Source organism: Peromyscus eremicus, chromosome 20 (assembly GCF_949786415.1).
Source record: "Peromyscus eremicus chromosome 20, PerEre_H2_v1, whole genome shotgun sequence".
Classification (NCBI taxonomy): domain Eukaryota; kingdom Metazoa; phylum Chordata; class Mammalia; order Rodentia; family Cricetidae; genus Peromyscus; species Peromyscus eremicus.
In genome coordinates, this window is record NC_081436.1 from 4,351,036 (window position 1) to 4,362,370 (window position 11,335).

An 11,335-nucleotide genomic window follows, 5' to 3' on the forward strand; every position below is an offset into this window, starting at 1 on the left:
AGGTCCTCTTTCCCCCATTTCTTCTGCTTCAAGGGCAGCCTAGTGTCCTAGAGCCTTCATCAGCAGTCTTGGCCCCAGCCTGACCACATGGCACTTTCCCCCAGGTACAGCACTCTTCCTGGCCGCAGGGCCCTGAAGAACTCCCGCCTGGTGAGCCAGAAGGATGACGTCCACGTCTGTATCCTTTGTCTCAGAGCCATCATGAACTATCAGGTAGGGGTGATGCTCACCATGGATGCACTACTTCTTCTGCCTCATATGTTAAACCGAGACAGCTGAGCACCAGCTTGTGAAAGATTTGCTAGCGGGGGACCTGCTGGCTTCCCCTTTCCCACCGTCAAGGGCCTCTCCTCTCCTTTCCTTTGCAGTATGGCTTCAACTTGGTCATGTCCCACCCCCATGCTGTCAATGAGATTGCACTTAGCCTCAACAACAAGAATCCAAGGTGCGTTCCTTCCTTCCTCATTGTGCCCAGATATCTGAAGATCCTGACTTATCTTTGACAAGTCCTACCTGCTTTGGGGTCTGTCAGTCAGGGTCTCCTCTGCTGGAGAAGTGTCTAAAGACATGAACTGTGGTGGCTTGGATGGGACTGAGGATGTTAATCTTCCTTCATCCTTAGGACCAAAGCCCTGGTCTTGGAGCTGCTGGCAGCTGTGTGTTTGGTGCGGGGAGGTCATGAAATCATCCTTGCTGCCTTTGACAATTTTAAAGAGGTTAGTCTTCTGCATGTTCTCTTGCTGCGCCCCCCTCCCCCCCTTTGTGTGTGTTAGAGGAAAATGTGAGGATCCCATTTACTGGGATCTCTAGTGATTTTAAAATAACTGCTTGCCTGAGCAGCCTGCTTCAGAGTGAGAGCAGAACTAAAGAAAAGCAGAGCTTAGGTCTCTAGATCTTGTTCCATGACACCTCCCAGTTGGCCAGTTAATGATGCTCTGGGATAGACTGCAGTGTCTAACCTGATACTGTCAGAATCACCAAAGGAGCTTATTGAAAATGCAGACTGGGGCTGGAGAGATGGCTCAGTAGTTAGAGCCTTTGCTGACCTTGGAGAGGCCCTGGATTCAGTTTCCAGTGGCTCACAACTGCCTCTAGTTCCACTTCCAGAGGATCTGGTGCCCCCTTCTGGCCTCCACAGGCACAGTACACACATGCATATACGTTTATGTAGGCAAAACACACACGTTTTTTCGGCTCTCCTCCTGACCCCCTGGAGGGGAGCCTGGGCATCATCTTCACTTTATAAGACTCCCCAGGTGGTTCTGCTGCAGCTAGCCCACAGGTGGAATCCAAAGCAAGTATATTCTCAGGGAAGGAGAAGGCGATTAGTTAAGGAAGAGAGAACTTGGGTGTGGAATTTTCCCATCCTGAGGTCTACCTCTGAAACCCCAGTTTGCTTGAACATGGGATTCCTCAACATCCCGCCACAGCTGTGGGCCCACCCCTTCCTCCTCTCTGGGCCTCTTCCCTCGCATCCATTGTTTGGTTCAGGAAACAGCTCTTCCTCCTTAAAGTTCAGAAACCCAAAGGAGTCCCCGACCCTTTTCAGCAGAGGGCTTTGCTGCGTACTGACTCCTCCTCCGTGTTCCCCTGGGGCCCAGCCTCCTGCCACAGCCACGGCTCAGCTCCTGTCCTCCTCCTGTCGTGTGACAGCTTCCGATCTGCTGTGTGTCTTTCTGGACTACTTTAGAGACACCAAAATCCTAGGCTGTACTGGATTCCCTCCGTGGTGGAGGGTTAGAGACCCGGGGCCAGATTCCAGGTCCTGGGTTTTCTTCTGGTGTCCAAAATGGCACAGTCCCTGGTTAGAGTTAGGGTTAATTTGTTTTTGTTTTATTTATTTACATATATATTTGGGTCTCTTTTATCTGTTTGTTTGGTTTTTGTTTTTTTAAGACAGATTTTTACTTTATAGCCCAAGCTGGCTTCAGACTTAGGCAGTCCTCCTGCTTCGGCCTCCTGAAGGCTAGCTAGGAAGTCAGGTGCCAGCCACCATGCCGCACCAAGTTGTGGCTAACTGGACTGAACCATGCCTTTGCCACCGTGTTCCTGGGAACCGGAGGCTGGGGCCTTAGGTTCTGCAGGGTACAGACCCTTCCCCTGAGGAGTGTTTGCGCCTTCAGGTGTGTAAAGAACTGCATCGGTTTGAGAAGCTAATGGAGTATTTCCGGAATGAGGACAGCAACATTGACTTCATGGTGAGGACCTGGGACAGGTGCATGCCATGCCCATCAAGGCTTTGTGCTGCTGAAGCCAGGCCACACTCACAGTGTGTTCTGAGAGTCCGCCTCTCACCCCGCGCCCCCCCACCAGGTGGCCTGCATGCAGTTCATCAACATTGTGGTGCACTCAGTGGAGGATATGAACTTCCGGGTCCACCTGCAATATGAGTTTACCAAGTTGGGGCTGGAGGAATTCCTGCAGGTAAACTGGTGAGGGTCTTGAAAAGGTGAAGTGTTGTAGGGTAGAGAATCAGCCTAGACACAGCACAGAGGGCCTAGATGCTTCTGGAACCTGCCTGTGTCCTTTGGCCTGAGATGGAGGCTCTTCTGCCAGTGTCCATCTTCCCAATGAAGCAGCTCTATCAGGGCCAAGCAGGCATGGGTGGGGCTGGAAGACCCTGGCTGCATGCTCTCGGAGGTAGTTAGGAAGCAGTGATGCTTCCTCTCAGATCTCCACTGACTCCCGCACTTCTTTTCTTAGAAGTCGAGGCACACGGAGAGCGAGAAGCTGCAGGTGCAGATCCAGGCATACCTGGACAATGTGTTCGATGTGGGGGGGTTGTTGGAAGATGCAGAAACCAAGAATGTCGCCCTGGAAAAGGTGGAAGAGCTGGAAGAGCACGTGTCCCACGTAGGTATCCTTGGCTTGTCAGGAGCCACTGTGGAAGGCTGGGAGAATGGGCACAACTAGGTTCCAGGAACCCTGAGCTGACCTGCCTGCCTCCAGATTGAGCCACAGGAAGGCTCTTGAACCACTGAGTCTCTCTAGACCCCACTCTGGCCCAGGCCACTGGACACTACTCACTGGAAGGTGCTGACCTCCGTGCCTGGGTATAAGATGGCCTTAAACTGGGGACGGACTGCTACCGTTCGCCTTGTACCTGTTGCTGTTTCGTAGTATCAGGACTCCTGGCCCCTGAGAGTCATGTAGGGAAGCCACTTGAACAGACTGCCTTTGGGGCACTGCTTTTCAGGTCCTGGTTTGGCTTCAAGTTGTGCTGAGTGTTCAGGCTCGAGCACAGCCTTGAACAGGCCTTCTCCATTTTGTAGCTCACAGAGAAGCTGCTGGACCTGGAGAATGAGAATATGATGCGGGTGGCGGAACTGGAGAAGCAGCTGCTGCAGCGGGAAAAGGAGCTAGAGAGCATCAAGGTGCCAGTGGGGGACAAGTGGGGGGCTGCCGCTGACCCGGGGCCCAGTCCACAGGGCTTTCCCCTTCTAACCAAATCATGTCAAGGAAAGAAACTGATCTATCTCAAGGCACTCAGGCAAGGGTGGACGGTGATCTTGAGCTCCTCCCCTTTTCTATCTGGAGAGAGGTTGAAGCTAGAGTTTGCCAGACTCAGAAGAAAGTGGAAGCAGCCATCTTCTTCCTGCCCACTTGCTGGCTTTTTCTCCAAATGCACCTTAGCTCTGCTTACTGAGCATGCTCAAAGTAGCCCAGGTCTATTTATTAGACTGTCTACAGGTGTCCTCTGAAGGGCAGGACTTCTTGTGTTCTTGCACCTAACTTTATAATTTAATTACAAAGCCGTGCTACAACCTCCTTTTGCTTGCAGAAGAGTATGATTATTTGGCTACTGAGCTCAGCTCAGTGTGTATCTGCTCTTCCCTACTAAGTACTATACAAGGAGCTAGGGGGATACAGAGCTCACCAAGACAAGGCTTATCTGTGAGGCTTCCATCTGAGCAGTTATCCACAGACAATAATGGAGGTCTGTGGAGAGAGCAGCTGTGCCCATCTGGCAGGGGACCAATGGGAGTTTGAAATGAGGGGCATCCTTTTCCTCAGCCTTGAGGGGCCCCTGCAGTGAGAACAGGCTTGAGCAGAGTGAAGGACATATCAGGATACCCGAGGAAGCAAGCTGACTCTTCCCCCACTTGTGCCCACTACACCTCAGCTTTGCTATCCTCTGACCGGGAATTTCTTGTGTGTTGAGCACCCTCACTGAGATGACCCCAGCTCCTTGAGAGTCTGTCTATTGGGTAGGACTCCTGCCTCCCAGGGGAAGTGATTGTTAACCCTCAGCCCATTCTTCCTCAACGTTGCTGTCTGCCTGATAGGAGACGTACGAGAACACAAATCACCAGGTGCGCACTCTTCGGAGGCTCATTAAAGAGAAGGAGGAGGCCTTCCAACGCCGACGCCACCTGGAGCCAAGTGCCCGGGGCCTGGAGTCCGCAGGTGGTAGCGAGGCCCTAGCCAGGATAGGCCCTACAGAGTTGGGTGAGGGCATGCCACCCTCTGACCTGGACCTGCTGGCTCCAGCCCCACCTGCTGAGGAGGCCCTTCCTCTGCCCCCTCCACCGGCTCCACCTTTGCCCCCACCTCCTCCTCCACTACCAGGTAACTGAGACTTCCAAGCTGGGAGGGGCAGGTTTTTTGTGAGGCCAAGACCCTAGTCTCGGGGAGCAGCTAGGAAATTGCATCATTTGAGGGCTGGGGGGATATCAAGTCAGGATGAGAGGGCTAAGGGAGGACCAGAATTTGGGGAATCAGATGAAGGAATGTTGGAAGCAGGTTTTGCTTCAAGGATCTCTGGGTGCTGCTCTTAATTACTCTGAAGGTAGCCAGGCAGAGGGCTGAGCTGTGGCAGAAGAAACCCCGTCAGCGATGCTAGTCACTGTCCCGTCCCCTTCAGCAGCCTGGATTAGCTTGATCAGACTCTCCACAGCATCCTCTCTGGGTCTCTAAGGACAGGTGATGCAGGCAGAGCTTGAGCAGCCTGGAAGGAGTCTTGGGACCTCTGGGTCACTGTGGCATGTTTTCTTCCCCAGACAAGTGTCCCCCTGCCCCTCCTCTCCCTGGCGCTGCTCCTTCTGTGGTGTTAACAGTGGGCCTGTCAGGTGAGTGTCCTCAGGGCTCTGGGCAATGCTGGTGGGGTTTTCCTTGGCCCTTGCCTTACACCCAGCCTCCTTCCAAAACTAGCCATTCGAATCAAGAAACCTATCAAGACCAAGTTCCGGCTGCCAGTCTTCAACTGGACAGCACTGAAACCCAATCAGATCAATGGCACTGTCTTCAGTGAACTTGATGATGAGAAGATCTTGGAGGTGACAGGGTTCTAGGGTCCAGAAGGGTGGGGTTGGGGTCTGAGGACCAAGATGCCCTTACAGCCAGATCTGGTCTTGGAAGAGCTTTTGCAGAACAGAACTGATGTTATATCAGCTTTAGGGACCATGATTGGGTCCTTGCAGGGCATGTGGCAGCAGGCGTTGTCACAGTGTGAGCCTTCAACATCGTCCCTTCTTATCTGCTTCTGTCAGGACTTGGACCTGGACAAGTTTGAAGAGTTATTTAAGACAAAAGCTCAGGGTCCTGCCCTTGACCTCATCTGCTCCAAGAATAAGACAGCACAAAAGGCTGCCAGCAAGGTGACCCTTTTGGAAGCCAATCGTGCCAAGAACCTGGCTATCACCCTTCGCAAGGCTGGGCGCTCTGCTGAGGAGATCTGCAGGGCCATCCACACGTGAGGCTCCCACTAACGTGGCCCTGGTCCCCAGACAGCTATTATCCCAATCTCCCCACAGCAGTGGGTTCTCTTAGACTCCAGGGCTCCTGACAGGACTTGCTCAAACTTCTCAGTCATCCACTGGCCCAAACAGAGCACATCGACTCCATGCTTGGTGTCAGACACAGTGAGAGGAACTGAACATTCAGCCCAGAAGGAAGAAGTGTGGTAGAAAGAGTGTAGACGGGGTACCGCCATGTTAGCAGAGCACAGACAGGAGAGCCAGGTGGCTGAGCACTGTAAGGGAAGACGTCCCAAGGAGGGTCTTAACTAAGACTGAAGGAATTGCACAAGTTGATCCAAGTCAGGACCTGGAGGAAGCAGCATGGTATACTGAGTACTGAAACTGAAATCTGCCTTTAGTGTTTAGGCCAGACAGGGTAGAAAGTGGGCAGAGGTCTTGCAGGCCACATTCCAGTTGCTTTAACTTTCCCATAGCTGCAGAGGGAAGACATTGAAGGACTTAACAACAGGAGCAAGGGGGTCAGGCATAGTCTATGTGTCTGTAGTCCTAGCACTTTCGTAGCAGAGGTAGGAGGCTCACAAGTTTGAGACTACCCTGGACTACATAGCAAGATCCTGTCTGAAACAAACACGGATATTCCCCTAGGAGTACTGTTAACATGATGACAGATGAAGCAGTGTGCTCTGCCTCGGGCTGAATCCTGTGTGTTGGGTGAGGGAAGATGTGGACAGATGTCAGACCTAAACTGCTGCTCTTCCTGCACAGGTTTGACTTACAAACACTACCTGTGGACTTCGTGGAGTGCCTGATGCGCTTCCTGCCCACAGAGGCCGAGGTGAAGCTGTTGCGGCAGTATGAGCGTGAACGGCAGCCCCTGGAGGAGCTGGCCGCTGAGGACCGCTTCATGTTGCTCTTCAGCAAGGTGGAACGGCTGACCCAGCGAATGGCTGGCATGGCCTTCCTGGGCAACTTCCAGGACAACCTGCAGATGCTCACACCGGTACAGCCTCTTCCCTAGTCACCCTGTACTGCTGTCACTAGTCATGGCTGCGGTCCATCCTTCTCCCAGCCTGGGTGACTCGGTGTTCCTCCTGTTTTCCAGCAACTGAATGCCATCATCGCAGCCTCTGCCTCCGTCAAGTCCTCACAGAAGCTGAAGCAGATGCTGGAGGTTGGGAAAGGGGGTGACTGGGGTGCTGGTGGTCCCCAGTACTACTAGACAGAGGAGGAAGTCCTTGGGGCTCTCTCGTGACCTGCCTTCTGTGCATCTTCGAACAGATCATACTTGCATTGGGGAACTACATGAACAGCAGCAAGCGAGGTGCTGTGTATGGCTTCAAGCTGCAGAGCCTGGATCTGGTAAGGTGGCAGGGGCAGCGTGTGCAGGGCCTGGAACACCGTGGTTAGAGCCAGGGTGCTTAGCTCTGTTGCCGCCCCTGCCTTCCAGCTGCTGGACACCAAGTCCACCGACCGCAAGATGACACTGCTGCACTTCATCGCCCTGACGGTGAGGGAGAAGTACCCAGACCTGGCTACCTTCTGGCAGGAGCTGCACTTCGTGGAGAAGGCTGCAGCAGGTGAGCGGCTCCCTGCCTGCCTCCGGCCCAGGGCAGTCTCCGGAAGCGGAGCAGGAGGAACACCTGGGCCCACTTCTGGCTCTTACTTCTTCCTTACTACTTCAAACTTTCCTCTAAAGCCGTGAGCAGGGGCCACTCCAGAGGGAGCCCTCCTCTGAGCTCAGGTGGGATCAGGCTTCCCTTAGGCTGGCCTGGAGATTGCATTTCTCTACCATTTATACGATGTGGTTAGAAAACCTACACAGCCCCTACACACACGCAGTTCTGCTGTTTCTGCCCTGCCCATGAAAAACCACAGCAGGCCCAAGGCAGCTCCCGCTTGGAGACCTGCAGTCTCAGTGGTTTGTCTTCCTTTGCTACCTTGTTCATTGGGGTCATGAACTCTGGCCCTCTACTCCTTCCCACTGCTGAGAGCTTAGTCTGTTTGACGTGGACTTATGTACATGAATGTCATTGGATGTCTATGCCATGGGGGAGAATGAGTCTGCCATAGTCCTGAGCAAGCCTCTTGGTAAATAGTATCCCTGGAGAACGTGCTGCTGGATGTGAAAGAGCTGGGCCGGGGCATGGAGCTGATTCGACGGGAATGCAGCATTCACGACAACAGCGTCCTTCGGAACTTCCTCAGTACCAATGAAGGCAAGCTGGACAAGCTCCAGCGTGATGCCAAGACCGCTGAGGTGAGCCAGGATTTGGAGTAGGCAACAAACATCGAGAACAGCACTCTCCACCTGTGGGTCGTGACCCCTTTGGGGGGGTCGCATGTCAGATATTTACATTATGATTCATAACAGTAGCAAAATTATGGTTATGAATTGGCAATGAAAATAATTTCATGGTTGGGGATGACAACATGAGGAACTGTACTAAAGTGTGGTAGCATTAGGAAGGTTGAGAACCACTGGGCTAGAGCCAAGACACTAGGCAACTTTGTGTCAGCATCCAGCTACAGTTCTATGGGGCAGCTGGCCAGCTGTTAGGGAGCATGAGGTGGGCGTAACAAAGGACTTTAAAGACAGCAAACATCCATCCATGTCTGGAGTTAGGACTCTTGGGAACCTTGGGGACACCCACATTCTCTCTGGCTCACAGGGGCTTGGGGAGTTGGTTTTCCTCCCTTCGGCCCTAGGCTTTGCCTTTTGTGGGCCTTCTGTCCACGTGTGAGTGCTGGGCTTGTCGCCCCCAGGATGACCCTTCTGTCTGCCCCTTCTTTACCCAGGAGGCCTACAACGCAGTTGTGCGCTACTTTGGCGAGAGTCCCAAGACCACACCTCCTTCTGTGTTTTTCCCAGTATTTGTCCGATTCATTCGTTCTTACAAGGTAAGTTGAAAAGTTTCTAGAGGAGTTTGGCTGAGAGAAAATGAGTAGTTGGGAGAGAGCCTGTGCTTCAAGTCCGAGTCTTTTTCCAGTTCCTGAGGCCTAAGAAAGGAACCATGGAAGCTGGTGACAGGCCTCTTAACCATGAACTGGTGGGCAGGGTGGGGGCCCAGCCCCTTCCTTTCATTGTTTGGAGCAGGAAGTACCCCTCCGGAGGGTGGCCACCTGGGGTGAGCTGGTCCCTCTGCCACCCACTCTTCATGCTCAGTGTCAGCCCCTCCTTTCCCAGCCTGTGAGAGCCTCTCGCTCCCCCTCTCTTGGTTCTCTTTAAGGAAGCGGAACAAGAGAATGAAGCTCGCAAGAAACAGGAGGAGGTGATGCGGGAGAAGCAGCTGGCTCAGGAAGCCAAGAAGCTGGATGCCAAGGTGGGTGGGACCAAGGGCTGGTCTGGAGGGCAGGGCAAAAAACTGAGGATGCAGGGAGCAGGGAGCCAGAAGGACGTGGAAAACCAAGACACACCCACCCACACTCCCTCCCTTGGAGTGCCAGGAGGAGGAGTCCAGAGGGAGGGCAGACCCTGACGGACAGGACATAGGGCTTCTCTCGGTAGGGCCTCTTCAGACTGCATCTCGGGACAGGAACCAGTTGCTTGTCAGGTTAATGACGACTTCCTTCCCCTTCTAATATTTGGCCCTAGACTCCATCCCAGAGAAACAAGTGGCAACAGCAGGAGCTGATTGCAGAACTGAGGCGGCGCCAAGCTAAAGAACACCGACCTGTTTACGAGGGGAAGGATGGTACCATTGAGGACATCATCACAGGTGGGACCTTTGTCCATTGGGCCCAATTCCCAAAGCCTGAGCTCACCCCCTTTGGTCCCTCTCCCTAGTCTGTTTCCCTATAAAACCTGACCACGATCTCTCCTGGGCCATAGTGTTGAAGAGTGTCCCTTTCACGGCCCGCACTGCCAAGCGGGGCTCACGCTTCTTCTGTGATGCAGCCCACCACGATGAGTCAAACTGTTAGCCCTCAAGGCTGGGGCCCCTGACAGGTACTGGGCACCATGGCTGCCCTCTCTGCATGCCTTAGAAGCATCTGGTAGCAGCCTGCCAGGGATGGAGACACACTTCTTGCATGCTGCATGCTCTGAGAAACAGTTTATCCCCTGCATGTTTCCTCCCACTAATTCTGTCCTAGCTACTAGACCCAAGGGCTAAGGAGTCTCTGGCCAGAGTTGGAGCGAAAGGTCCTGATTCCTGAGGTCCCATTCCTGGGGTATCCAGGATCCTGGCCTCCCCTAAGAGCTCTGGCAGTAGCTGCTACTCAGGGACACATGTCCCATGACCTCTGCTTCTTGACATCTAGTTGGCTTGTGGTCTTTTCCTGAGTGGCCTTCAGATCCTATGTTGTCCTCTGAAAACAACCAGCAGCTTCTGTAGCTGGTCCTCCCTGATCCTCCTCATGGCTGACTCCTTCTTCCCTGTCCTCCAGAAGGTATTGCCCTGCTCAGTCTCCCTGCCTGTTCACATGCATATGTCTTTCCCACAGGCTTCAACCACCAGCCCATGGTCATTCGCAACCAAGCCAGGAGTGCTGTACCACCCAGTGGCCCTCCTCGGGCTCCAGGTCCCCACTGAGACCCTCGTGGAGGCAGAAGTACTTTAATTCTGAGACCTGCAAGTCTGGACAGTGGACCCAGGGCCCGAGGCCCAGCAGAAGGCTGTGCTGTTCCCGCCACAGCCACTCTGGCTCTGAGGCTGGATCTTCCCTGTGCCACTGTGGGTACTAGGGCTGTAGGGGCCTGGCACTTCTCTAGTGCCTCCCATAATACACCTTGCCCCCACCGTCTTCAGCTTCATTCAGGGCTGGGAAAAACCACTTCCAGCTTTGGCTCGTGAGGGCAGATGGCCCCTCTTCCACTAGAGTCTAATGGGATGAAAAAGGAGGATGTTGTACTCTCTCTATATTTTTTTTTCTTTTTGCAGTCCCATAGCTCTGGTCTAGAAGTATCCAGGCCTATGGATCCCTGGACTCTGCCAATATGAGATCATCTCACAGAGTAAAGCCCTTCTTTACCTGGGCTCACTCTGCTAAGCCCTGGTAAAAAAGGGTAGAGGAGCAATGTCAGGATGTCAGGCCCTCTGCCTTCTTGCACACTCTACCTGAGGCATGTTTTTTGCCCTGCCCTCCAGACCCTTGGTCCCACCCACCTTGGCATCCAGCATCTTGGCTTCCTGAGCCAGCTGCTTCTCCTGCATCACCTGCTTCTTCCAGGAGCTTCTTGCTCCACTTCCTCAAAACCAAAGGACTGTGGGGGAAGACTTGAGGCTTTCAAAGATGGAAAGGGAGGGGCTGACACTGAGTATGGAGAGCGGGGCAGTGGGACCAGCTCACCCCAGGTGGCCACTCTGGAGGGGTACTTCCTGTTCCAAACAATGATAGGAAGGGCCTGGACCCCACCCTGCTCACTGTCTTCCCACTGATTGAAGAACAGAGACACTGTCTGCACCAGCTCCAAGACTGCTAGAGGAAGGATGTGCCAACATCTCACCTTTCCTCAGCTAGGTGGATTCTGGCTGGGAGCAGGCAACATAGAGGATCGTCATAGACTATTTGCTCAGTTCCCTGTTAGGGCCTCTGACCCTGAAGGGAGTTTGGGGGCACTTTGTCTTTGTACATGTACCATTTCCTTTCTCTCTTGTACATAAACCCCACACCCTCAACAAAGTCTTGTGCACCAG

General features: G+C 53.5%; 1 protein-coding gene across 1 annotated transcript in view; it reads left to right on the top strand.

Moving 5' to 3' along the window:
• The window catches only part of Fmnl3 (formin like 3), a 53,110-nt gene extending 41,789 nt beyond the window's left edge, over positions 1–11,321 (top strand). Inside the window, 22 exon segments of the mRNA XM_059247690.1 lie at positions 105–213; positions 369–445; positions 623–716; positions 2,124–2,198; positions 2,314–2,424; positions 2,704–2,853; positions 3,273–3,374; positions 4,287–4,569; positions 5,001–5,069; positions 5,152–5,276; positions 5,490–5,692; positions 6,465–6,699; positions 6,802–6,870; positions 6,978–7,058; positions 7,147–7,276; positions 7,796–7,956; positions 8,496–8,597; positions 8,927–9,019; positions 9,292–9,415; positions 10,143–10,160; positions 10,163–10,265; positions 10,267–11,321. Coding sequence (XP_059103673.1) covers positions 105–213; positions 369–445; positions 623–716; positions 2,124–2,198; positions 2,314–2,424; positions 2,704–2,853; positions 3,273–3,374; positions 4,287–4,569; positions 5,001–5,069; positions 5,152–5,276; positions 5,490–5,692; positions 6,465–6,699; positions 6,802–6,870; positions 6,978–7,058; positions 7,147–7,276; positions 7,796–7,956; positions 8,496–8,597; positions 8,927–9,019; positions 9,292–9,415; positions 10,143–10,160; positions 10,163–10,265; positions 10,267–10,492 — 2,740 coding nt within the window. The 3' untranslated portion in view covers positions 10,493–11,321.
• Positions 11,322–11,335: the final 14 nt, after the last annotated feature.